General features: G+C 39.6%; 1 protein-coding gene across 1 annotated transcript in view; it reads right to left on the reverse strand.

Annotated features, from left to right (window-relative positions):
* Positions 1-23932, reverse strand: part of CCDC88C (coiled-coil domain containing 88C) — a 93769-nt gene that overhangs the window by 29363 nt on the left and 40474 nt on the right. The window contains exons 5-13 of the mRNA XM_030451755.1: positions 18278-18336; positions 16634-16717; positions 16007-16147; positions 15065-15249; positions 14386-14467; positions 13776-13934; positions 6686-6832; positions 5182-5326; positions 2075-2256 (exon numbers count right to left, since the gene is read on the reverse strand). Of these exons, the coding sequence (XP_030307615.1) occupies positions 2075-2256; positions 5182-5326; positions 6686-6832; positions 13776-13934; positions 14386-14467; positions 15065-15249; positions 16007-16147; positions 16634-16717; positions 18278-18336 (1184 nt within the window). The remainder of the gene's footprint in view (positions 1-2074; positions 2257-5181; positions 5327-6685; positions 6833-13775; positions 13935-14385; positions 14468-15064; positions 15250-16006; positions 16148-16633; positions 16718-18277; positions 18337-23932) is intronic.

A 23932-nucleotide genomic window follows, 5' to 3' on the forward strand; every position in this document is an offset into this window, starting at 1 on the left:
ACTCGATAGGCACATAGTATTTGAGAAAAACACTTCATGTCTTGCCCTGTGACTTTATATGTGCTTGTATTTAACAGTCCTTTAAGAACTGTTGCTGTCTCCACTGCCTACAGTGAATCAGAGAGAGGGAGGGAGTGAAAGAGGAAAAGAGAGGGAGAGAGATGGAGAAACCTCCTTTACTAGCCCCCTTTTCCCCAGCACAGCTCCCTGTGAACATGCATACCTTCTAATTAAGGGGATACGTGTAGGAGAAATGCAAAAATACTCCGAGAGGATTAATAAAAAAGACAAATTCAAAGCTCTCAAGATTATTTTACACATCATGTATCGGATTTCTGTGCACTGAGAAGTAAATTTATGTCCCACACAGATTATAGCATACTTACTTCTACCTTCTTTTTTTTTTTCCTCTATATCACCCGGAATGGGAGGTGAAGTTCATCAATAACTTGCCTATCCTATGGTATTTAGTCAACAGCTCCCATCATATATCTCTGGTGAACAGTTCACACACATTTCAGTAGCAGTATTTTTAACTGCCATATTTTTCCTTGTTGGTTGATGCATACAGTGACCCTCTCTTACAACACAGGCATTCCCCAATGTTTTTTGCCTTATTTAACTGCTAGACCTGTAGGTGACCCCACCATGTCAGCACATTCATCATCATCAAAAATATCAGAGTAATTCTAGAATCAAAACCGTTGGCATCACTACAGTTCCATAACAAGAGGTGCCCACAGGAATGTGCCCGGGGCAAAGCCAAAGGCTGACCGCAGTTTTTCAAGTGACTTTAATTGCTGTGCACCACAGGTATCTGCTGAGTGCTTTATATGTGTTGATCTCAAATTTCAAGCATGTAAATTAGAGCTGTAGTGAAGTACTCATATACAACAGATCATAACTAGAGTGTGGAAGGAGGAGTACAGTTTTCCTTGTTCACAGAAGGAAGCTAAGAAGCAGAGGTGGTCTCTCAGCTTGGCGAAAGAATTGATCCAGAAGATGGAGTGATCCGGTGACGGACACCTTTTCTCCTTAGCAGAGAAACTGGCACTCTGCCAGATACAATCTGACAATCCATGGCAAGCATTCTGTATCAGGATTCTTCCTCCCCTTGTCCTTTTAAACATTTGGTTAGCCCAGAAGCAGGCTAGAGAGGACTGAAATCTTCTTATCAATGTCACACACACAGGTTACAGCAGTGATGGGAAAAGGTGGAATGCAGCTTGCATTCCAGTAATTTAGCAAAGGCAGGAATGTGGAAAAAACTGACATGGAAATTCTTTTGTACTCACACTAACAAACATCCTCTTACCCCACTGGCTCAATTAGAGTTCAGGATATTTTTGTCTGGCTAGTGGCCTTTAAAGCTAGTGGTTGGAATGAACTCAGCACTGCTTCATAGTGACATGCACTGAGCTGGCATTTGAGCTAAATGTAATCACAGTTAATAATAGACTGTAACACACACATCTCTCTATATAAATAAATTTTAAAAGTGATGACCTGTATGTTTATTACAAAGATTAAAGGAACCCAGATCTTTACAGAGAGGGAGACACTAGAGAACTTCTAATAGCCAAAAGGACAAGACAAAAGGAAAGAGCTGATCCATGACTACAAACAGCAAATAATATTATTTTAAAATATACTAACTTGAAATCACCTGTGTGATTTATTTGAGTTACCTGGAAACAATATTAAAACTTTAGAACAAACAAAATAATTCAGTGTGGTCATAGCTGCCTTGTCTAGTCATGACTGCCATAAGATGACAAAAAGGGACACAATCAACAGTAGAATCTGACAGGGGCAAATGGGCACTGAAAGACAGCTTTTGCAAAACAGGAACAGTCACTTTTGCTTACAAGGACACACCTGAATAGGCAGTGAAGTAGAAGGCAACAGAATACACCAGTGTTAGAATGCAGCTAAATAGATGGGCCCAAAAACATGTCCAGTCTTCTGGGGAACATGGGTGAATTCCCTGCAATCCCTTGTTCCTCAGGAATGCCATACAGTCCTGGTGCCTAAAAACACCAAAAAGCTGTGTCTGCTCTTGTGAGCAAATTACCTTTTTGCTAAGCTGCTGATTTTCCTTTTCCAGTTCCACAAATTTTAGGCTGCTCTCCCTGGAGGCCAAAGAGGCATCTCTCAGCTCTTGAATTGTATTCTGCAAACTCTGATTATCCTTCTCCAGCTTCAGGATGCGACTGGAAGCACATTCATTCAGCTCAAACACAAAGGACTTTCTGGCTGTTGAAACAGGAGAATGAGAAGGTGGCATTAACCAATTAACAAACATCTCCCTTCCTAGGTTGTTAGGATTCACTTGTATGAAGATAATTGCAGCCACATACTTATCATTTCAGCTTGACTGCTAAGTAAATATTTTGGTAAAAACAGAACCCATTTTCACAGATAACAATTAAGACAGGCAAGTATCTAAAACAGATAACCATCTTAAAAGTTACTTATTTTACTAACTCTTCTTAAAGTTGCTTTGTCCAAGTTGGTAGCATGTTTAATATTAGAAGCAAAATGTACTTTGATACCCTCATACTTCCATCAGAGGCAAAACTGAAGCTGAAAGTAAACCACTGCTAAGTGTTTACTCAAATGGCAATCAGTACACTTCCAAAATGTAGTGAAAACATCATACTTTGACATGGAAAAAAATTCTTACAAAGGTGAGTTCCAGGCTTTATTGTTCTTATTTTTATTCCTATTCCTATTCTTATTCCTGTTTTTTATTCTTTTACATGAGGAAAAGTTATTTTACTAGAAGGGTGAAAGAGCAGTGGAACAGGTTGGTTGCCCAGTGGAGTCTCCTCTACAGACATTCAAAACCCACGTGGATGTGTTCCTCTGTGACCTTCTGTAGGTGACCCTGCTCTGTCAGGGAGGTTGGACTTTATCTTTCAAGATCCCTTCCAACCCCTAACTTTCTATGATTATCTTCACAGCTACTTCATCAAGAATATGCTGAATCAGGATATTTTACTATCAATTACCTAGACACAGGACACCCACGAGAATGTTGATCATAGAGAAGTGTCTGCAGTTGAAATTTCAGAACTAACAAAATTCATGCAAATTTCATAACACAGATGTTATTTTACTTCAAGTGTTTGTAAGAAGAGTCTCACTACCTCAGCCTAAAATCCCAGCACCAAAAGCCTCATTGTTTGGTTCATTTCTCTGCTCAGAATCTGAATAATTTTAAAAGCAACCCTCTGATTCACATAGAATAATTTCTGCCCTTTAACTCAAAACCACATTTCATATTACATTCACTTTAACATAGTCTTCAAGTCTCAGAAGATTATTCACTCCTGGTAAATAAACAGAACTATTAAATACAGCACACTGAGTACTTCAGACCTGGCAGGTTTTTGAGAATGGTAAAATCCTATTTGTCTCTTTTATGAAGCATTATCTCAAGTTTTGGTCAAAGAAAGACTTGAATAGTAAACATTAACTAAATACTCCAGTTGACTTCTGTCTTGAAGCAAAGCCCACCTAAATTAATTTTCCTCATGCTTATTTTTTAAATAATTTTGAATAAATATTCCAAATGAGTAGGTAAAATTTTCTGCTGTCTGCCACTGGCAGACTCAACTTGAAATCCAGGAACAGGTTTCACAGAAGAGCCTTGCAGTTTGAGCATGTTTGTATAAACAAGCAACATTCAGAACAGCAGCATACATTGAAATGGAACTTAAAGAGAAGTATTGGAAAAGTAGGACAGGACTTCTATGAAATGATTTGAAGTTTCAAAGTTTAATGTTCTTAGATATTATAAATCAGGCTTCCTTTACTTTTTCTTCCTAAATAGAAAAGATAACTGATGCTCTCAGTTCCTCTTACTCTCTCCTTCTTTAGTAAATCAGAGAGGTTTTATAGCTACAGTGCTGAAATGCTAAGCAACAATGCAGTGAAGGAATCTTACAATCTTTAACTCTTTTTTAAACCACTCTGTCGAGTAAACTTTGAAAGTTGTATTTGACAGAAATTAATAAATAAGAGATAAAACTAGCATCCTTCCTTCTATTAACTTATTAGTGAAACCACGAAGGGGGCAAAACACTATTTGAAACATGTCAGAAAATTTGATGGCTTGACCTTTTGCAAAAATACTCTTCATCAAATTTTAAAGTTTTGAGAGAAGTGTGGTTTTCCCCCACATAATAAGAAATACACATAAGGAGGAATAGAGTGCCACTCACTTCTCAGGCTAAGGTAAGCCTGTTTTGCAGGATTATTATTAAAAGTAACAATTAATTAGTCATTAATCTTAGTAAAGAGAACTCAGATCCTAGACAGCAAACAGATTTCAGACCTGGTTTCAGGAACACAATTATTTTACAAAACAACACTATCCTTCTAGACAGCTTTACCGAAAACTGAATATCTGCTTAATCTAATTTATTCTTTTGTCTGTAAATTAAACCATTCTGGTGCAAAAAGCCAAACATGCAAGTCTTAGCAGAGCCAGGTAAGCAATCAATAAAATATACACACTGAGCTGCATGAAATAGCTTATTTCCCAAATTCCATTTAGCACTGTTACTTAGGCTTGTATTATAAACAGAATGAATGTTCAACATAGAAGCCAATGCTAAAATCTGACTAGTGAGGGAAGCCTTAGTTATGTTTGTTATAGTTATGGAAATCAAATCAACCATTGGGAAAAAAAAAAAGAAAAGCCCAGTTATTTTAGCTGTACACATTTTTCAGTATCTAGTAAAAATAAATGACTTCAGCATTTGTGACTTCCTGGGACTTAAAGACTGGCTAATTGTCTGTACTGATTGTACTAAAGAACACTAAAGAACACAGTTTCCTCCCATCCATTCAGTCAGAACATTCCACGTTCAGTGTGAAGTTTTTGCTGTGTCATCTAAAAAGCTTTGGGTTTTAATTTTTATAATTTTACTTAGAAGTCCCCATCGCAGTGATGAATAAAATAAAAGGAAAACATGCTAATGATTTCAAAAGAAAGTGAAAGACACCAGAAGCAATGCATTTTAGAAGTTCCAAAGAACTAAGTTCAAAGTTAGTGGCTCAATGAGGGAAGTTCTCCAAGCTTGGACTCAACTGTGGTTCCCATCTAAGTCAACCAACCTGTCGACTCTACAAGATACCACAAACACAACAGCTACCCCAGCTAGTACTCACTATCTGCAAGATCTGTGCTTTTAGACAGTTGTTCCAGCTCCCAGCCTAGGTGTGCAGACTCATTCATGCTCTGTTTCTGTGCAATCTCCAAGATCATGTTCTCCTCCAGCAGCTCTTCAATTCTCTTCTTGTCTGTGTCCCGGTCCTGTGCAAGACACACATGAATGAAAATGCATCCATTCCAGCTTATCCATAAGATTGTTCTGTCAGTTGAACTGCTACAAGCACAACAAGCATTGAGGGTAGAAGACTCTCATTAAACAGTGTGCTTTTCTATTGAAATACATGTATAGCATTAAACCTTTGCTCTCTGCTACCACATGTGTGCCACAATGTAGTGCAGGGACACCCAACTGGCCCTGCTAAGAATCAGCTCAGGTCCATGATACCCTTGGAGAGAGGATGACTGGCGAACACAATGATAGGACCAGTAGAAGCCATGGCCAGTAGCTGGATGTGAGCTGTCTCTAGAGCTAAGCTCTTCAATAATATGTAGCATTGTAAAATGACACACTCGAATTCTACTGAGCTTCTTCAGGTTCATCAGGTCAAATCTGGACATGGGTCAGCAAGTATCATCTGCCTCACAAGCTGGATTCTAAAATATACAGCAAATAGATCTTATGAATGAATCTACCATTATTTCTTGAGATTATTTTGGCCCTTTGCATTTGTGGGAGCTTAAGTGTTATTTCACAGGATCCCAAATTTTCATTAAGCATTACCCAAACATTCACCAGTTCACCCACACAAGCATCAGTCAAAATCACCAGCCACTTTAGAAAAGTTGGAGCAAGACAGGACTACCATAATGTCCCAAAATCAGTCTTTAATCATAAAAACACACAGCATCCTCAACATTTTTGTTTCCAACAGACTCTATGAAAAACCTCATACGTTTAAACCCTTATAATGTTAAACCCACAAGAATTCAAAAAACAGTGGATAAAGGGAGGATAAGAGAGTTAAAGAGAAGAGATACAAGAGTACTTATTATTCCCAGTGGGTAATATCCAATGTTGCTTTTTCCTTGTTGACAGTCATCTTTTATGTTTTCTTGTCTATAAGCAATAAGCCACTTTTAAAATTCTGCATATTTTACAGCAGTAAGAGATTCTTAAAGTCACTGTGATGCTGGGGGTTTTGTTTCTATAAAGAAAGATACTTTACTACAGTAGATTTCATTACTATACCTAAGAGTTCTACTTAATTGACAAATTTTAAAATCTCTTATCAATATGTATGAAAGCAATCAGTATTTTAAAGCTGTGATATCCCTTCTTGCATAAAATTAAATTCATCAGTCTCACACAAAGTAGCATTGGCAAACACTGTTAACATTACAATTATTTCAAGAATTCATGTACACAAAGTTCAAACTAAAAAAGCACTTTAAAAGCACAGTTGGCTCATCTGTCTCCACTGGCTTCTTTGACACAATCTATGACATAGCATAAAACCAGAAGTTAAAAAAAGTTCTCATAATGGAAAGAAGAGGGCATACCAGCTCTACATCATGAAGTTTTGATTTCAACTGCAAATTTTCCTTCTCTAATTCATGAAGTTTATCACCACGAGCTCTTGCCACTGTTAGCTGTTCTTCTAGCATGGCCTTTGTTTCAATTAATATGATATTGTCCTCTCTTAATTCCTAGGTAGAAAAAGAACCAATGTTAATTTCTTTACATAAAATGCATTTTCAAAGTAACATGACTTTCATAAACTGACACTGCAAAACATGAGAAATTCTACAAGTTTTTCTTTTCGATAAAAAAAGGTTTTACCTGATACTTTAATGGGATATGATGCTATGTTTAACTATCTGGGAGTCAGTAATGCAAACAAATCTAGTATTTCTTACTATTTTTTCCTGAATTTCACATGTCTAATGGATTTCCTTTTGTGTTATATAAGGTTAGATCAAGAGATGCACCCCCAAAGAGACTCAAAACACAGAAGAGCAACTGTTCAATTTCCATTTCATTGTTATACCATTTCTTCAGCCAACTCACTGTAGTCTCCAGTTTCAAAATACATTATATTTATTTACTTTCAAAGGATGTTACAGAGTATTCAAAGAACATTGAGGAGTGCTATCCATCAACATACACTTTGTTCATATCTCTGCTTCATTAGACTAAATGTCTTTTTAAAAAGGTTTTCCTCTCTCTCTCTCATGAACAGAATATTAATTCACTTAAACAAGAGAAGTTTTAAACTTATCATTTAACACACAGCCTGCCCCACCCCCAATAAACAGGAGCATTAACTGCACAAGCCATGCTGCTTTTCCATTACAGCTCTTGAATCTATTTTTACTGAGTAGAAGTTTAACTTCTGCTGCAGCCACAGCCTTAGAAACAAGACAATTATACTGCACATAGAATGTTCCTTGCAAAGCAACAAATGTGCATTCAAGTATTTTTATCTCCAGAAACATGAAATGTCGAAACCATAAAATCCAGCCATGTATTCTTGGTCACATTTTAAACACATTTATTAATTTATGTCTTATTTCAAGTTTTAATACCTCACTGCTAGTTTACAGTCTTGTTGATCCTCAGATAAGTCTTGAGTCAGAGAGAATGTTCTAGGTCAGGAATGTATCAGAGCTTAGATTAAATAGCTACAAGAAGGATTTTTGCCCAAAAGAGTTACAAGGAGGCAAAAAGCAGTTTATTTGGTTCTCAAAAGGAATTCTCTGCTGCCTTCATTTACTTTCCTCCCTCTGCCCCCCATCACTGCTCTAACAGAATATGCACACAGGCAGGATAAAATACTTATGGCTTGACAAGTCTGTTCTGGACTAACATCTTTAAATGTGAAGTCTCTGCTGACATCAGTGTTCATGTCTACTCTCGCAGACCACAAACATCCAAACCAAGTAGATTCTTGAAAGATCACCAGGCATCAGCAAATAACTTTAACTGCTTAATCAGCAACTACCTTTTATTTCTGGGGGTAGAATCAGATTTAAGAAGCCTTATGTGGCTCAGTTATTTTAAAAACAAAAATAAAGAAATAAAGAGAAAAAATAAGGTAGATGTAAAGCAAAAATTAAGAGTGTCTGATGACAGCCATTCCCTTCCCCTTTTGATACTACGAGGAGCCACAATCTGATAGCCTTATATAGCAAATAGTCTTTTGCTCTATCTCAATTGTAGATGGCATAATATGGAAAGTCTACCTTATGCAGTACCACATTGTCCTTGATCTCTCAGTGGGTCAGCTACCAAACTCCAAATACAACAGGAAAAAGTGCCCTATTACAGCATCATTAAAAATACAAGTATGTTAGTGCCTGTGAAGTGGTATAACTACTGCAATTAAATGGTCTGAATATGCAGGTAACTAAAATAATAATACCGAAGCACTAATTTTAGGGAACCATCATTTTCAGCCAAGTCTGGTCTAACAGGGTCACTTCAGACTGGGCAATTAAAAAAGATGACACTAAACAGATGACAGATGAGAACAAGTATATGACACAACATGTGCTGGTTGTCATGTAAGCTGCCAGAAAACCTGTAATGAAACAGTAACATGACAAGAGTTTACTTTGCTAGATCACCAGACCCAGTCTGGACCACAGCCCAAAGAAGTAAGGTGATGTCTTGACCTCAAAAGCATGGCTCAGAAGTATTCCCAAAACTGCCGACCAAGCAGAAAATAGTTATTTATTTTAGCACCTCGTGAAGATTCAAGCTTACGTGCCAAGTACATACACATACCCAGGCTCTGGTACAAACCACACATCACTGGGAGCTGCAATATATGGCAGACTGAAGCACTTCCCATCAAGTGCCCAGGAGGGGTGGACATGTCAGTTCAAAGCAGTTCTTATGAAATCCTGAATTAACAATCAGGCTGGAAATGCCTGCTATGGCGAAGTCAAGGTTGCTCACTGGTGTACCTGGGATCTGAGGTTGTCTTAATATTGGAAAGTTCATGTAATTTAAATAATTACTCCATCAGAGATTTTTGGATTTACATCTCAAGACCTGCAAGGCAAAACTCTATTAACTAAAACATGTCAGCACTAACATCCTCCAGAAGTCATAACTCACCTATGGCACTTGTTAAGAGAATCAGAAAGTGGTGGTCATGGGGTGGTGGTCCTTCCACTGGAATTTATTTTTCCTTAATCATCAAACTCACCAAATTATTTTGTAACTATTAATTTATTTTTAAATCAACAGCAAAAATAGCTGTATTTTTTAATACCCTGGATTTAATAGGCACATGATTAAAACCCCCGTTTGTTTCTTATCATTTAATACATGATGACTTAATACCCAACAAATATAAGTCAGCTTTTGTAATTTCTAAAATAAATTACATACTGCGGTTTAATCCTCTACCACTGTGCCTTGAAATAGAATGTGTACTGTGTACTCATATGGCTACAATTAACTCTGGGGGTAAGTGGTTGCACAATCAGGATGTGTTGCTACTGGAAAACATTTTCAGAAACTAAAGTAGCAATCTGTTTAAACTGAAACTGGAGAATTTGCACATGCATCCAGACCTGGTTACTATGCAGAGTTCAAACCCCTTCCTTCTGGCAGTACAGAAGCTGCCCCTACTGAGACATGACACAGTTAACATCTTGTCAAAGTCAAGTATTAACTGGGACAGCTACACGAAAAAACATAAGAGATGCTTTTTTTGTTGTTTTTTAACATTCACAGAATTTCCTCCTGTCATCCTACATGGAAATGCAACTGCAGTAAGGAGGAGGAAGAAAGGGCAAGGCAGACTTCTTGGCCTTGGAAAAGAATCTGATGTCCTTCCTGGAGCAGCACAAGGTTCCAAGGAGAGAGGTGGCAGAAGGAAGCTTTACACTGGAGAGAAGCACCTCCTGGAATGAATCCCCACATTAAGCCCATTCCTCCACATTCAATTACCACCTCATTAAGCCATCCCAGCAGGGACGTGTAAAGAGCATATACACCTCCATGTTCCTTGAATGATGGTCAACTTAAAATGACATTTCTGAACAACTTTGCCATGACAAAAAAGGTAAACCCTCTTTTTCTTCTCACCAATTTGGCACTGCTTTTTAGCAACCCTGTCAAGACCCTACAAGCCTTAAGGTATGACATTACCATAGAAAAGTGGCTTACGCTGTACTTTACACCTCTATGTTTTCACTGCTGTGCCTCTAAGATTTGTTCAGGTCTTAAGTCTTTTAACTTATGAAGCCATCCACAACCAGTGAATGCCAGCAGATGAATCAGCACTGTACTGTTTAGTGCTAAAAATCTGCTACAGCCCTGCTCAAATCTTACAACATGGAACTGTAAGTCAAACAAGTTTTGAAGGAGTGGGAAGAATCTGAGCAGACACTGAACTTTTGGAGGCATGGAGGAGATGAGACAGGTGAGACTGAAAACTGAGGGACCATGGAATGTTGGATACTGCCTACTAGGCACAGCCTTTTTGCTTCTCCATGATGGTAAGATGGAATAGTGCCCCATGGAATCCTCTGAATGTATCAGAATAAAACCAGTGGAGTTTGCCTGATGCTGCCAGAGCTTAACCTGTCAGTTCATGGCTCTGCCAAGACTTGATCCATGATGGAAGAGGGAGTGGTGAGAATGTGAAACTTTGGCTATTCTACACCACAAGACAGCCTGCAGACAGCTGTGAAATCCTGCCTCATATTAGAAGAGTGCAGCCCCTACAGCAGCAGCAACTTTTGCTAGAGGCCACATCGTGGCCCGGAATTAGAAAAGTGACATAGCAACAGGAATTATTCTTTGTCCCAGTGCTGTATTTCAGTATATCCTTGGAGAGCCAGCACTCCTCTATAACATTCAACACTTTCACCAAGAACTGGCAGGGTGGAAGAAGGAGTGAGAAAAGTTGGAACAAATCTGAAACCCAAGTGAAGGTCTCTCTACTGAATGGCAAATCAGGCAAGATTAGCATGCAGACAGCAGAGCAGGAAACTGCTGGCTCTAGGACAAGCAAGGAGACTGAGAATTTAGGAACAGAAATAGCTACTCCCTTGTTCCCAGATGAAGACAAGACTTAAAAATCTCCTCTCCTAGCTTTGGCTAAATTATTTGAGCAGCAAGTAGAAGCTAAGTGACTCCAGAGCACAGCCAAAAGGGAAATGCCAGGATGCCATACTGGTAGCTTGTGTGCCAGCTTAATGCACATCTATTTGCCACCTTGAGAGAGGAAAAGAGAGATAGAACTTCATGCTTCCTCAGGTAAACTGGAAATTACTGAGAGGGAAGACAGACTTTCATAGTCTATTACTACATTAAACCAACATCCATTTTAGTAAACCTAACTCATACAAAGCAGCAGCTAGCTTTAAGGGAAAAAAATCACCTACAAAGTAGAGCTGATAGAGCAGACATAAGGTCGGTATCCTTAGCCAGAGGCGCAGCAAATGTGAGTTTCAATACTGCTCCTCTACCTTAGACCAGGGATTTTATCTAATTACAGTGAGGCTGTCAATCACTGAACATTCCAAGTGTTCAGCAAGTCTGGATATTTATTTGACTTCAGCAGCGTGTTATGTCTATGCATTATAGAAAGTATAGCTGAGAATTGAAAGGACAGAAAACAAAAGCAGTCTAATTTAAATTTAAGGTCATCCATGCTGTGAGCAGTGAGTTGGTTTAGGTAACTCCAAGGCCCTTTCAAACTTAATTTTATTAAGAATTCCAAGATGGGCACTGTTACAGGTGACTACAGGAAGTAACTGCAGGTGTTACTGGAACAAAGCTAAACATTTCTCATTGACATACCCTACTTCAGCCACTAGGGAAGTGTAGCGGGAGGAGCCCTTCTTGCTCCTAGGGCTGATCCTGAGGCCTCGGGGTTTAGCCCATTCCTGGACGATGTCCTAGGGCTGTTCCTGGGGCTCCGGGATCTACCCCTTCTTGCCTGCTCCTGGGGCTCCTCTAGCTGTGGGCTTCTCCATCCTCACTGAAGAGTGAGAGCTCCCTCCATGGGTGTCAGCTGCTCTCTTATTGGCCCCCTGCTCCTGCACATGCTCAGGAGGGAGGCCAGACACAGGTGAACCCACACCTACTCATCAATAACTCAGGGCACCTGGTCCTGTCTCACTACATTTCCCCCCCTTTTTTTTTTTTTTTTTTTTTTACACAGACATTTACATAGACATTTACATATTTACATCTTTTTACATATACATCTTTAAGGGGAATTAAAGATCACACAATTTACATATATTTTTAGGGAGAATTCTCAACCCTTACACATATTTTGGGGAGAATTCTCAACCTTCTTTCTTTCAACCTTCTTTCTTTAAGGGGAATTAAGCATACCCATATATTCGCTTGATGTCAGCCCCTTTCTGGCAAAGTCTCTGCAAGTTGTCTGAGCACTCTTCACAAAGTCTCTGCAAATTGTCCCAGGCACTTGCCCTCTGTTCCGGGGTTTCTTTCCTCATGGGCCTCGGGATTTAACCCTTCCTCATGGGATTTCCCTCTGCTCAAGGGCTTAGCCTAGGCATATTTCACAAAGTCTCTGCAAGTTGCACCAGGCACTTTTCACAGAGTCTCTGCAAGTTGTTCTTCTAGTTATTATTCTCCCTCCTGTATCTGCTCTTCTGGCTTGGTTTCCCTCTGTTCCGGGGTTTCTTTCCTCATGGGCCTCGGGATTTAATCCTTCCTCATGGGATTTTCCCCTGTGCTCTGGGGTTTCCTGGTCCAGAGAGCTTGTTGATCATACCTTACAGGGAGAATGTTCTTGCAGTTTCTGTGCCAGCTAGGTTTTCTGCAGGCTGCCCACATTCTCCACCAGATGTAGCGGGAGGAGCCCTTCTTGCTCCTAGGGCTGATCCTGAGGCCTCGGGGTTTAGCCCATTCCTGGACGATGTCCTAGGGCTGTTCCTGGGGCTCCGGGATCTACCCCTTCTTGCCTGCTCCTGGGGCTCCTCTAGCTGTGGGCTTCTCCATCCTCACTGAAGAGTGAGAGCTCCCTCCATGGGTGTCAGCTGCTCTCTTATTGGCCCCCTGCTCCTGCACATGCTCAGGAGGGAGGCCAGACACAGGTGAACCCACACCTACTCATCAATAACTCAGGGCACCTGGTCCTGTCTCACTACAGGGAAGACAGATTTTCCCTCCTTTCTGCTGCCAAAGAGGGATAGATAGAATTTGTCATCTGAGGTCATGCCTAAAAATGCCCAGCTGTTTCAAGAATAGTTGCTTCTGCTACAAACCCCGACGGAAAAACACCCAGACATTAATTCATCTAATTTATACATTAAAAACATTGGTCAAAGGAACAACTCTGGAACACAGACATTTTACCTAAGAGTAAATTTTCAGTGCTAGACTAAAGCTCAGCATTCTCTAGAAGAAGAATCCAGAAAAGGTTGGTCTTGTCTGTCTAATGGGTTTTTTTTTGTGTGTGCACTAATTCCTTCTTGCCACTGAAGGAAGTTCTAACGTTGCTAAGTCAGTATCTATGGTATATGTTAAGTTCCCCCTTCCTCTGATATTTTGCCACGTCAGATCAATGACAAATGACACATGAACTGGTAACACAACAAAACCCAAACATTAAAGATCACTCAGCAGATTTTTCTCCAAATTTTCACTTGCCTCCATGCGAGCTTTATAAAAATCCACATCATGAAGTTTCTCTCTGCACCGAACAAGCTCCATCTCCAGTCTCTCCACACGGTTTGCTCTCTCTCTCAGGGAGTCAAGCTCATCCCTATAGGCTCGGGCAGACCGGGCATCTGAGGCCAGGTGGATATTCTGTGACAAGTGATAAAGAAGCAGTAAGAAAAATCTTAGCTAACACTTGCATGTTCTTTTAAGTTTTATTCTTATTTATTTACATACTTATTCGCAGTGTCAGCAAAACAGCATTACCCTGGTTTAGGAGAACTTTCCTACTAGCCAGTAAATTCTCTATAAGCCATAGAGGTTCTTCAGCCTGTTAGGACTGATACTTCTAATGTCTGATGCTGCACAAGCTCCAGGCAGTACTAGACTATTTGCAAGCTAAACAGATGAGAGCGCCTTTACCAGTTAAGTGGAAAGCATAGCATTGCTACACCGTAGTCCTAAAACTCCAGCTTGCTGGAGTAACTTCATCTCTTCATTAAAAAATAGGCATAAGTAGTATTTTTAGCCTCCCACTAAAAGAGTAAAAGAGCCTTTTTAAAATATGGAAGACAGTCACAGTAAAACAAGCCCATCTTACCTCTTGTTTTATTTTTTGCAGCTCTAGGGTGAGCTGCTCAACTTCATTTTTAGAATCTACAAGCTGCTCAGACTTCTCTTCTCTGAAAAGGATTAAAAAAATCTTGGCAAGTTGTTTTTTTGTTTTGTTTTGGGTCTTTTTCTGAAACAGTATTGAATATATGAACATCTCGAAGGGAATCTGGAAGACAGAAATTTCCTAGCATATTCTGAACATAGAACATTTTTGTACTGAATTTCATGAAAGCAAGATATTTTGTAATAATTCTATACAGATATCATGGACTTGAGTTTGCAACTCTATTTTTATACTAAGTACCTCTGTTTAAATCTCATATGGCAGCTACTGCTGCCATAGCTAGCTTCATGGGCCTCTGAGCTTCTTACTAATTATTAAAAAGTACAGCTAGCAGCTGGCATTTTGAAGAAAGGAAGAAAGAGATGAGACAGAAGGTGAAAAATGGAAGTAGCCATCACCATGTTTAAAGACTAGCTAAAAAAGAAGAAAGATGCAACATGTACACTAGCCTCCTACAGCTATGAATAAAAAATGTGAAAGCTGTGATCCCGAGAGCTCCCATGGAGGCCAGAGTACTGAACCCAACAGACAACTGCATTTTCAGGATGCACAAGATTTAATATGCACTTCTCTCTAGAAGCACAAATCACTGGTGACTCACAGCTCCTGTCGGATTCTTCTCAGTTTTGCTTTCGTGTCTGCCAGCTCAACTGCAAGGTGCTGCTTGTCTTCATTAGAAAGAGGGCTGGCTGGGTTTGGTGAAGAATCTGGACTTGGTGCTTTCAGAGGACTTGGTGGCTGCTGAGACTGCAGATAATCTCTCTCTTGAGTGAGATCTACAATCACCTGGAAATACAGAGAAGTATGTAGTGTCAAGAGATAAACAGCATAATTATTCATTGTTTTTAAAATATCTAGAAAGGATTTATAAATGTAGAGGATTATAAGCCTGGCACTATACAGAATGCAAGTTACAGCCAGAAGGGAAGGTTACACAGAGTAGAAAATGAATCTCCACTGTGCTCAGACAACTAAAACATTCCCCTTCCAATCCTCAAATTAAGCAGCCTGTTTTCCTTGGAGAACTCATAAAAACTTACAGTTTTAACTAAGACAATCACAGAAGCATGACAGAAATTAAGATGGTAAAGAAGGGAAGAACCTCCTACATAGTTCTGAAAGGAAAGGAACTTATGAGTCAGCAACAGATAGGGCATCTTCACACAGAAAAAAAATTGAGAAGACACTGGAACTCATGATGGCACAGATACCAATGGAGAGACAGGCAAGCAGTCACTCAAAGACGAATGACAGAGCTGACATACAGAGACAAAAATCTCACAACAAATTCAACGTAAAATGTTTTGGTCTGTCCATGTAGTGGAGAGACCACTCCATTCCCTTTTCCAATCATTTCACCAGACCTTAATGCTTAAGTGAGAATCAATGAAAAAGTCAAAATTTTTCTACAGACTTTCAGGGGTGCAGCAAACAAATGAGGAAGAAATAGAAACCCAGTGCACAAACAAGACATGAGAAGGGGAATGGAGTCCACATCTGCTGCTTCCCATGAGCTCTGTATGGGAGAGAGAAGTGATCATACTTCTGTGCACTCATCTCTCTCATCAATGAGCCTCTTGAGGTGGAAAACCATATTCCTGGAGAGAGATTCCAGTTCTTCTGGTGCCATATCTGGGAGCTCCAGCCACTGCAAGTCAAAGACATTCTCCTGGTTGTGAGTCACCTAGGAACAGGAAAAACAAAAAGTATCTCTACCACTGATTGATCTGCAAATTTGTTTGCTGAAAATGCTGCATCCCCAGTTCTTGAACCAATCAATTAAATAACACATCATGTTTCAAAAATAGATTGTAAATAAGAAACACAACTACCTTAAACAACACTACTCAACAATTTCTGGTATTTGTGTTTTCTTAATAATTATTAAGGCTGATTTTTTTAAGTGATCAGATACATGTGTCTATACCACTGCTGAGAGAGGCACTGCAAGGCATTTACCACTGAATCTCTTTAGAAGACCACTGAGCCAAGTAATATTTCTTACCATTTTCATTGTATAATTTCATTGCAGTAACATAGTAAATGTTTTTGTTAAATTCATTAATCCATTATGAAATGCCAAGCATTAATATTTCATTAAAAAAAACACCTGCTAAAACAAGAAAGGGAGACATAAAACATCAAAATAGACAATAATGAGAAGTCCCACCTCCTGAATGTGTGACACAATGGCAGCTTGGGTTTCAATATCCAGTTGTTTTATTCTTTCAATAAACTCTTCTTTTCTTTCACACTGTCAAAAGAAAACACACTCTGAAACAGAACTACATGTCCTGAAACTCACTACTGCATTTTTCATTAAAAGCTAAAAAAGAAATTCCCACTTTGCTAACAACCAAATGTTTAAGACCTACCCTTTGTCACACTAGAAGATACAACATTTCATCACTCCATATGGAGCATTGACCAAATTATGCATTAAATTATTTAAATTCTTTACAGTCAGTACAATTAAGACAAAGTTAAATGTCTGGGTTTGTTCTTCAGAAACAAGTTCAACATGCTGTGAGATCAAGAGGTGGGGCAACAGCCAGAGGAAATCAACACAGCTTCATTAATGGAGCTGCACAAACATAAACCTACATTTACATTGCATCAGCTAACCTGCATTGCTGTTTGCATTTTGCTTGGGTTTGGCAATGAAAAGAGATGCATAACTTCAGATACTACTCACATCAATGCATAATGTGGCTTGCTGGACTAACATGTGCTTTAGGGAAATATTCTGGATAAAAATGAGTGACATTTCAGACAAATAGATTTTAGTAAATCTTTTACTTAAGGCTTTCAAAGAGGCAGACATCTGCTATCTCTGTATCTGTGATTGTACACTAACAACATTATTGCCTTCTTGTAACAACTCTGCATGGTGGTGAATTTAAGGATTACTTGAAGGTCTTTTTCAACTCTTTTACAGTGTCCTTTTAGTAGGGCTTGCTTCTGAGTCTCAATGATTCCTTTCACTGGGAAGAACCTCAGACCCGTAAATGGGGACTGAGGATGCACAGTAGCTTGCCAAATCAGACCTTTATTCTTTGTGCTGCAATGCAACACTGAGATAGTTCAGAGCAGCCATATGTAGACAGCTTTACCCTGACATAATTGACTTGACACAGCTGAGCAGGGTAAGTGTCCTAAGGCATGACAAAAACACCAGACAGACCTACAAACAAGGTCAATTATAAGCAAACGCCAGCCCCACACGCAGCCATTGTTTGCTGCCACAGAGCAGTTCTGGTGGGCAGAACACTGCTTTATCTGGTAACTGTCCTGCACTGCTGGGTAGTTTCCCATTTATACTGCCTACTATTTTAACAAATGCCACATTAAAATCCTCAGATTAATATACAAATTACCTATTTATTTTGGGTATTCTACACGTAATATTCAATCCAATGAGTATGCAAATATTATCAAGATGCATTAAACAAACGTTTAGGCTATTAGTTATGTATTTGTTTGGCATTAATATGTACTGTTCCACTCTATTTTAAAATGGTAAGAAAACAATCTACAATAATCTTGATATCAAGAACACTGTTCAAGGTTTATGTCCTCTCACTTTGTCATCAAAGCAGACTACTTCATTGCAAGAGTACATATCCTGTGGATGATTAAGCACAGGCAGCGAAATGAAGCTACTGCTATCACAAAGTGTGCTTCCTTTCCCTTGCATTTCTTTCATTCCCCTGAAGATTTGTATATACAGCACTAACTTTTAAGTGCATTTTCTCAGCCCAGGGAAAAAAAAAAATTCAAATCTTATTTTTTCAAGCCTCTACTGAATGTTCACCTGCACAGCACATCCCAGAACCAACAACAGCAGCTTCTTAATTTCATCCATACTTTTACCTAGAGATGAAAAAAAGGAAATCAGTACATATGTACAACAAATAAAATACTTGCAAATTATCTTCCCAAAAACATCAGCCTGGAAAAAAAAAAGACCTCTGAACATGTACCTGAACAATATATATGTGCTCATTACAATATCATCATGCTTTCCAGGTAACAATATAGATCTGTTCTTATAGATTACTTTAAAATCCCAAATCCAGCAAGATTTTTCTTCCTCCATGTGCTATCCTCACCTACATTTTTAAGGCTTTTCCGATCAATGCAGGGAAAAAAGTTGTTTAAATATTTCACTGCCCATGCCTAATGCTTGTCCCTTGTTCCTTGTCCCTGTTAATCACAGGGGTGCAAAAAAACCCACCAAATGACCACATCTTTTCCTACCCTTCCAAAAACCCCACCAAAACAAAAAAACACCCTGGGCAGAAAGAAAGGAGGGTTATTCTCAAAGGAAGAACTTGTCCTCAATTTTGTATCTGTAAAATAGTTGCCATTCAAGACTTCCCAAAGCTGAATGCCATTCTGTGTACATAAATTTTCTCCCAGAGATGTTTTAGCAAATAAAACTTTGCCTCTGTTCTGCATCAAAGCCTGCTCACACACCAAGGAGTAAACCCCATGTGCCAAGAGGGTTATCCACGACTGTGACAGAGGGATAAGAAAATGAGTGATGTATAAGGGAGATCTGCAGCTCACCATATGCTCAGGGAACTCCTGCTGTGACCAACAGCACTGCCACCCACCTCCTCAGGTGAGAGCCACACAAGGGGAACAGGTATGGCTTTGAGCCAACTCCAGACCTTGTTTCAACAAAATTAATGTAGGGATTGTTGGGTAGTAAAGAAAATTACATTTATCAAAGACAGACAAAGGAAGATGGAAGGCAAGGAGCTCCAACGAGAAAATAGAAAATCATTAGTCAGGTTCAGGAAAAGTCTGTCCTCATCCACACTGGGGGAAGAAAAGGAGAGGGAAACAGGCCATGTAGTTTTCTCATCCCTATACATCTGGCATGCTCACTGACAAGTGTAAAACCATGGGATAAATGTTTTCATTTAATACCCTGCTTTACTTGGGTGCTCAATTGCTCCTAACCCTAAAAAGATCATTTCTGAATGCAACTGTGTTTCTCCACCAGCACCATGCCCATGTAAAGCTGCTCTGGCAGGAACTTCAGAGGCATATGCAGGACCCAGGGCTGGGGAACTGGAGTTAAACTGAGTCATCAGTTAAGCTGCAGCAGCCCCAGATGCAGGAAGGCACACTGACCTAAATTATCACCAGGGTTACTTCCATTCTGAGAACCAGGCAAGCCAGCACAGCCATGTGCAGACAGCCTAGGAAACAAAATGCTTTCTGATTTCCTGATTTTATAAAATACACGAATATGCTGAACCCGTCTTTACATGTACCTTACTTTTTAATCATTTTTTTCAACACTTTTAGGAATGCTGGTATTGAAAACATTTTGACAGTGCCCTACAAAAATTACCAGTATAACGTACGAATCAACACTAGAATTTTCAATATCACATCATTAATAATTTAAAACATTCTAGTTCACACTTCAGCCTGTAAATACAGTATTGTTTATTTCCCTGAAGAATATTTTTAAAGTGTTTTTGAAAAAGTTACTCTTCTCCCCTATCCAGCAGCATACATGCCTTGCTCTTTTCTGAAAAAAAAATGTATTTTATATAAAATAACACTTCAATCTGTGCAAGTCTGACTGTTCTGTATGATGCTGAATAACACAACCTTAAATGTGAAGTGTCACAAAAAAACCCTCAGCAATAACCAGAAAGACCTGTTACTTCATGAACAGTTCCCTTGGGGGCACTACAAGCCCAAAGAGATACTTAGTTTGGCCAGAGGACACTTTGTCATGAAACTGAGTTCTCATTAGTTTCAGCCTTGGGTTTCATCCTGCATCAGCTTCAGGGCAGATTCAGATCAGGAGTTAAATGCAGAGCAGGCCTGTGGGGCAGGAGAGCTGCTGGCAGGGAGAGCAAGTGACTCGGTGTGTGCCTCATTCTCCCAAACTTACTGAAGGCAGAGCATCATCTCCATGAGACTGAAGGAGTGGCCAACAGGCTGCTTGCTCCAGATCACACCAGCCAAGTGTGATACCCCTTCCAAGTTCTGGGCACTTCCATCTGGTGACCACAAATTCCAATCCACGCACCACAAATCACAGCTACTATCAGGGTGAGCCTAATGGCTGGAAATCACTCATTTTAGAAAACATCAGGATTACTTTCTGACAGTGAATGCATCTGTACCATCCTCAAGACCTGTGAGCTACTTAACCCATTCAAACCACACTCAACCTCCCTGCGCCCAGGATTGTAGGCTTTGCATTCTCTCCATGAAAGAACAGATGGGCATGAACGATGCTGCATGAATGAGCCTGTGAGGTTAAACACCTTCAGTGATTACTGCAGAGTAACTTAACAAGGTCAACCATGTTCTCCCACCAGGGACTAACCTAGCCTGGAAATACCACTCCAAGACCTGGTCCCTTCTTGGGCTCTCCCATCATGAAGAGAAGCTGAAGCAGACACGGCAAGCCCCTTTGGCAGGGAAGGACGAGTCAGAGTTTACAGAAAGAAGTGAAAAATCCGAATACTCATGGTAATAATGAGATTATTAGTCTGCCACAGTTTTAAAGCTCACACAGACAGCCTGCTCTCCACATTGGCAGCTTTCATAGAAAGCTTAGCTGTCAGGACTTCTCAAAATTTTCCAGACTTCATTCTTAATAACTTACTTTATTATTGCAGACATACTATCAATATATAATTGATACCATTACAAACATTTCTAAGGTTGAAAGGTCTGCCTAACAGACCTATTCTGCCAGTCACACAAGTGAACACACTTGAACGTGTGACTGTTTTGAAGACCTGCACTTCTCTCAGTTCCTTAGCTTTCATTCAGAAGCTGTTTCCCTTTAGAAGCTGGGGTGGAGAAAGTTTGTTGGCATTAAGGCACCCAGGTTTGAGTAACATTTTAAAGACTCTTAGAATATATTATTTACATGAGATATTTAGAAGAAGTAGGGTATGAGGATGAAAAAACACTTTACCTATCTGAAGTGTTTTAGAGAGTGTTTTCAATTAAACCTCATTATAAGCCACGAAGGGATTAATTACCCCTTTTCACCTTACCCACACCAGAGCTGAAATACCACACAGTGGAGTGCCCAAGGTTACCAAGTGAATCAGGACACACCAAGGATTAACGCACTATGCAGCAGCTAAACTTTACACTCAGGGCAGTGCATTACCCTGTAATATACACTGAACAAAAAGGAAGAGATCTTCATCCCCATTTCAATCATGTGATTGATTTCAAGAGTGAGCAGTGAATTATCCTCTGGTGTTTTTCAAAAGGCTTGATATGTACTAATTTAATAAGGTGGTAATTTTTTGTGCATTGCATAAACAGGAATTTGCAGGCTTCCCTATGCTGGCTCACTGGGATGACACAAGTCCTTCCTAAACAGTTGGGAAGAAAGTCTGCCGGGTCCACCCAGCCTTACTAGCTGACCTTACCAAGACAGCATCCTCCTACAACCTAGGATGCAAATACTCATGTCTGGGGCAGCTGCTGGCAGACAGATACTCAGAAGCTGAAGCAAATTGACAGGATTCAAACTAATCCTTACACAGAAAGGTGGTAATTATTTTTTTTCAAAAATATTTTTTTCTTTTACACCTTTTTTTAAATTCTAGGGAATTGCAAGGGGAGCCAGCCACCTGGGGGATTTGCAGAAAAACCATCTGCTCCCAATCGTGAGAGAGGGCCAGAAGGTTTTCTGGAAAATAAAGGGAGGGAAAGCCAGAGCACCACCTGTGCATCCTGGGAGCCTCCCTGCGCCAAAGCCAGGAGACTCCTCTGCTCTCACAGGGGACAGAGGATGGGAAACAGATGGCAGGACTCAGAAGGAAGGCAAAGGGATTAGGAGGCACAAGAAAACCCCAAAACAACAACAAAACAAAAAAAACCACAAAAAACAAAAAAACACCAAAAAACCTAACCCCCTCAAACAAAACCAAAACAAAACGAAAAACTGAACATCAAAAAGGAGGATCAAGGTACAGGGAGAATACAGACAATGAAAAAAAAAAAAAAAAGAGATGGAGGTAGGAAAGATGGAATGGAAACCAGAGAGCCCAAGCTCTCTGTGGAATCTTGAGCTTGCACCACTTCATTCTGGGCATTTCTACTTTTTTGATGCTTTTCCAGCAGAGAGGCAGTGCCAGCATGGACAGTGCTACATACGAGTGGATGTGTGGAGGATGTGGGAGGGGGTGAAATACACAAGTGCCATTTTTCCCAACTGTAACAACATCCTGAGTGAGAAAAGCTGGAATGCTGAATTAACACTATTGAGGCAGTGCTTTGTTATTAACTTTGTATTTTATGAACCTTTGTGCCTCTGGAGGATTACAAAACAAAATGAGGAAGGAAACCAGACATGAAAAATAGGGCAGTGAGAGTAGACTATCTTTTATGATTTTCATGAAACACAGTTTCAACAGACTTGTCTTCAGGACTTTGGAATCTCCCATTCACAAAGTTAACATGTAATTTGAAAAGGGGATCTAAATAATAATTTTGTTTTTAAGATATAGAAATGAGCCTATTTCAGGCAAATAAAACCTCATTTCTTGGTTTAAAGAAAGTTAAAATCCCCCCCCTGCCCCTAGTTAACTACAGCTGTTTCAAAGGATTAAATGCCATCAGTTTCCAAGTACACTCACTAGCTGTGTAAAACTAAGCATGTCTACCAACTAAGAAATTAAACAATGGCTCTAAACACAGGTTCAGGACCAGTACTGTATACAGATATTCCTTGTGTGGGCACATGAATGCATGGGCATTTATAAGGCCAGAGGTGATTACAGCCATGTGTATAGATAATACACTGATGATTCTCATGTTGAGCACAGGGGGATTTGTGATGCAGTAATGAATTGAAAAAGCTGTTCAGCTAGGAAAAAAATAACATGGAGGACAAAATCTAAGAGGAAATTTAATGATAGCAGCTGTCTACTGTACAGTGAGTGAAGAGAATAAATCCTGCAATGTCAGATGCATCATTCTGTGGGACAGACTCCTGGGAAAATTTTCTAAATCCTTTAATTAAGCTTTCAAGTTTCTTTTCAGCTCCATATATTCCAGCAACAGTCAAAGCCTTCATCTTCTTACAAATATTTTTGCAACTTTTGTGCCCGTGGTCAAATGAACTGCAGTAGGCAAAATTGCCATGGCCTGGAACAAAATAATTTAGAGGACATGAAAGCAAGTAAAGCTCCTAAACCCAGCAGACATGTGCCTTCTCCGATGCAAAGGCCCAACTGCTCCTGCATTTTTAGTGTCAGCAGCTCTGTTTTTCCAACAGCCTCCTCTTCAAAGCAAAGCTGCAGAATCCCTCAGCAGTCTCAACTGTTGAGTGCCAACGGAGAGCTAAACAGCAAGAACAGCATTCTTAGCTTTATAATTCAATACATGTAAAACCATTTTTCATTGTGATTTAGAAGGAAAAACTAAAATTTGCAGATAGCACTGGTGAACAGACATCTCT

The sequence above is a fragment of the Calypte anna genome, chromosome 5A (genome assembly GCF_003957555.1).
Source record: "Calypte anna isolate BGI_N300 chromosome 5A, bCalAnn1_v1.p, whole genome shotgun sequence".
Taxonomy (NCBI): domain Eukaryota; kingdom Metazoa; phylum Chordata; class Aves; order Apodiformes; family Trochilidae; genus Calypte; species Calypte anna.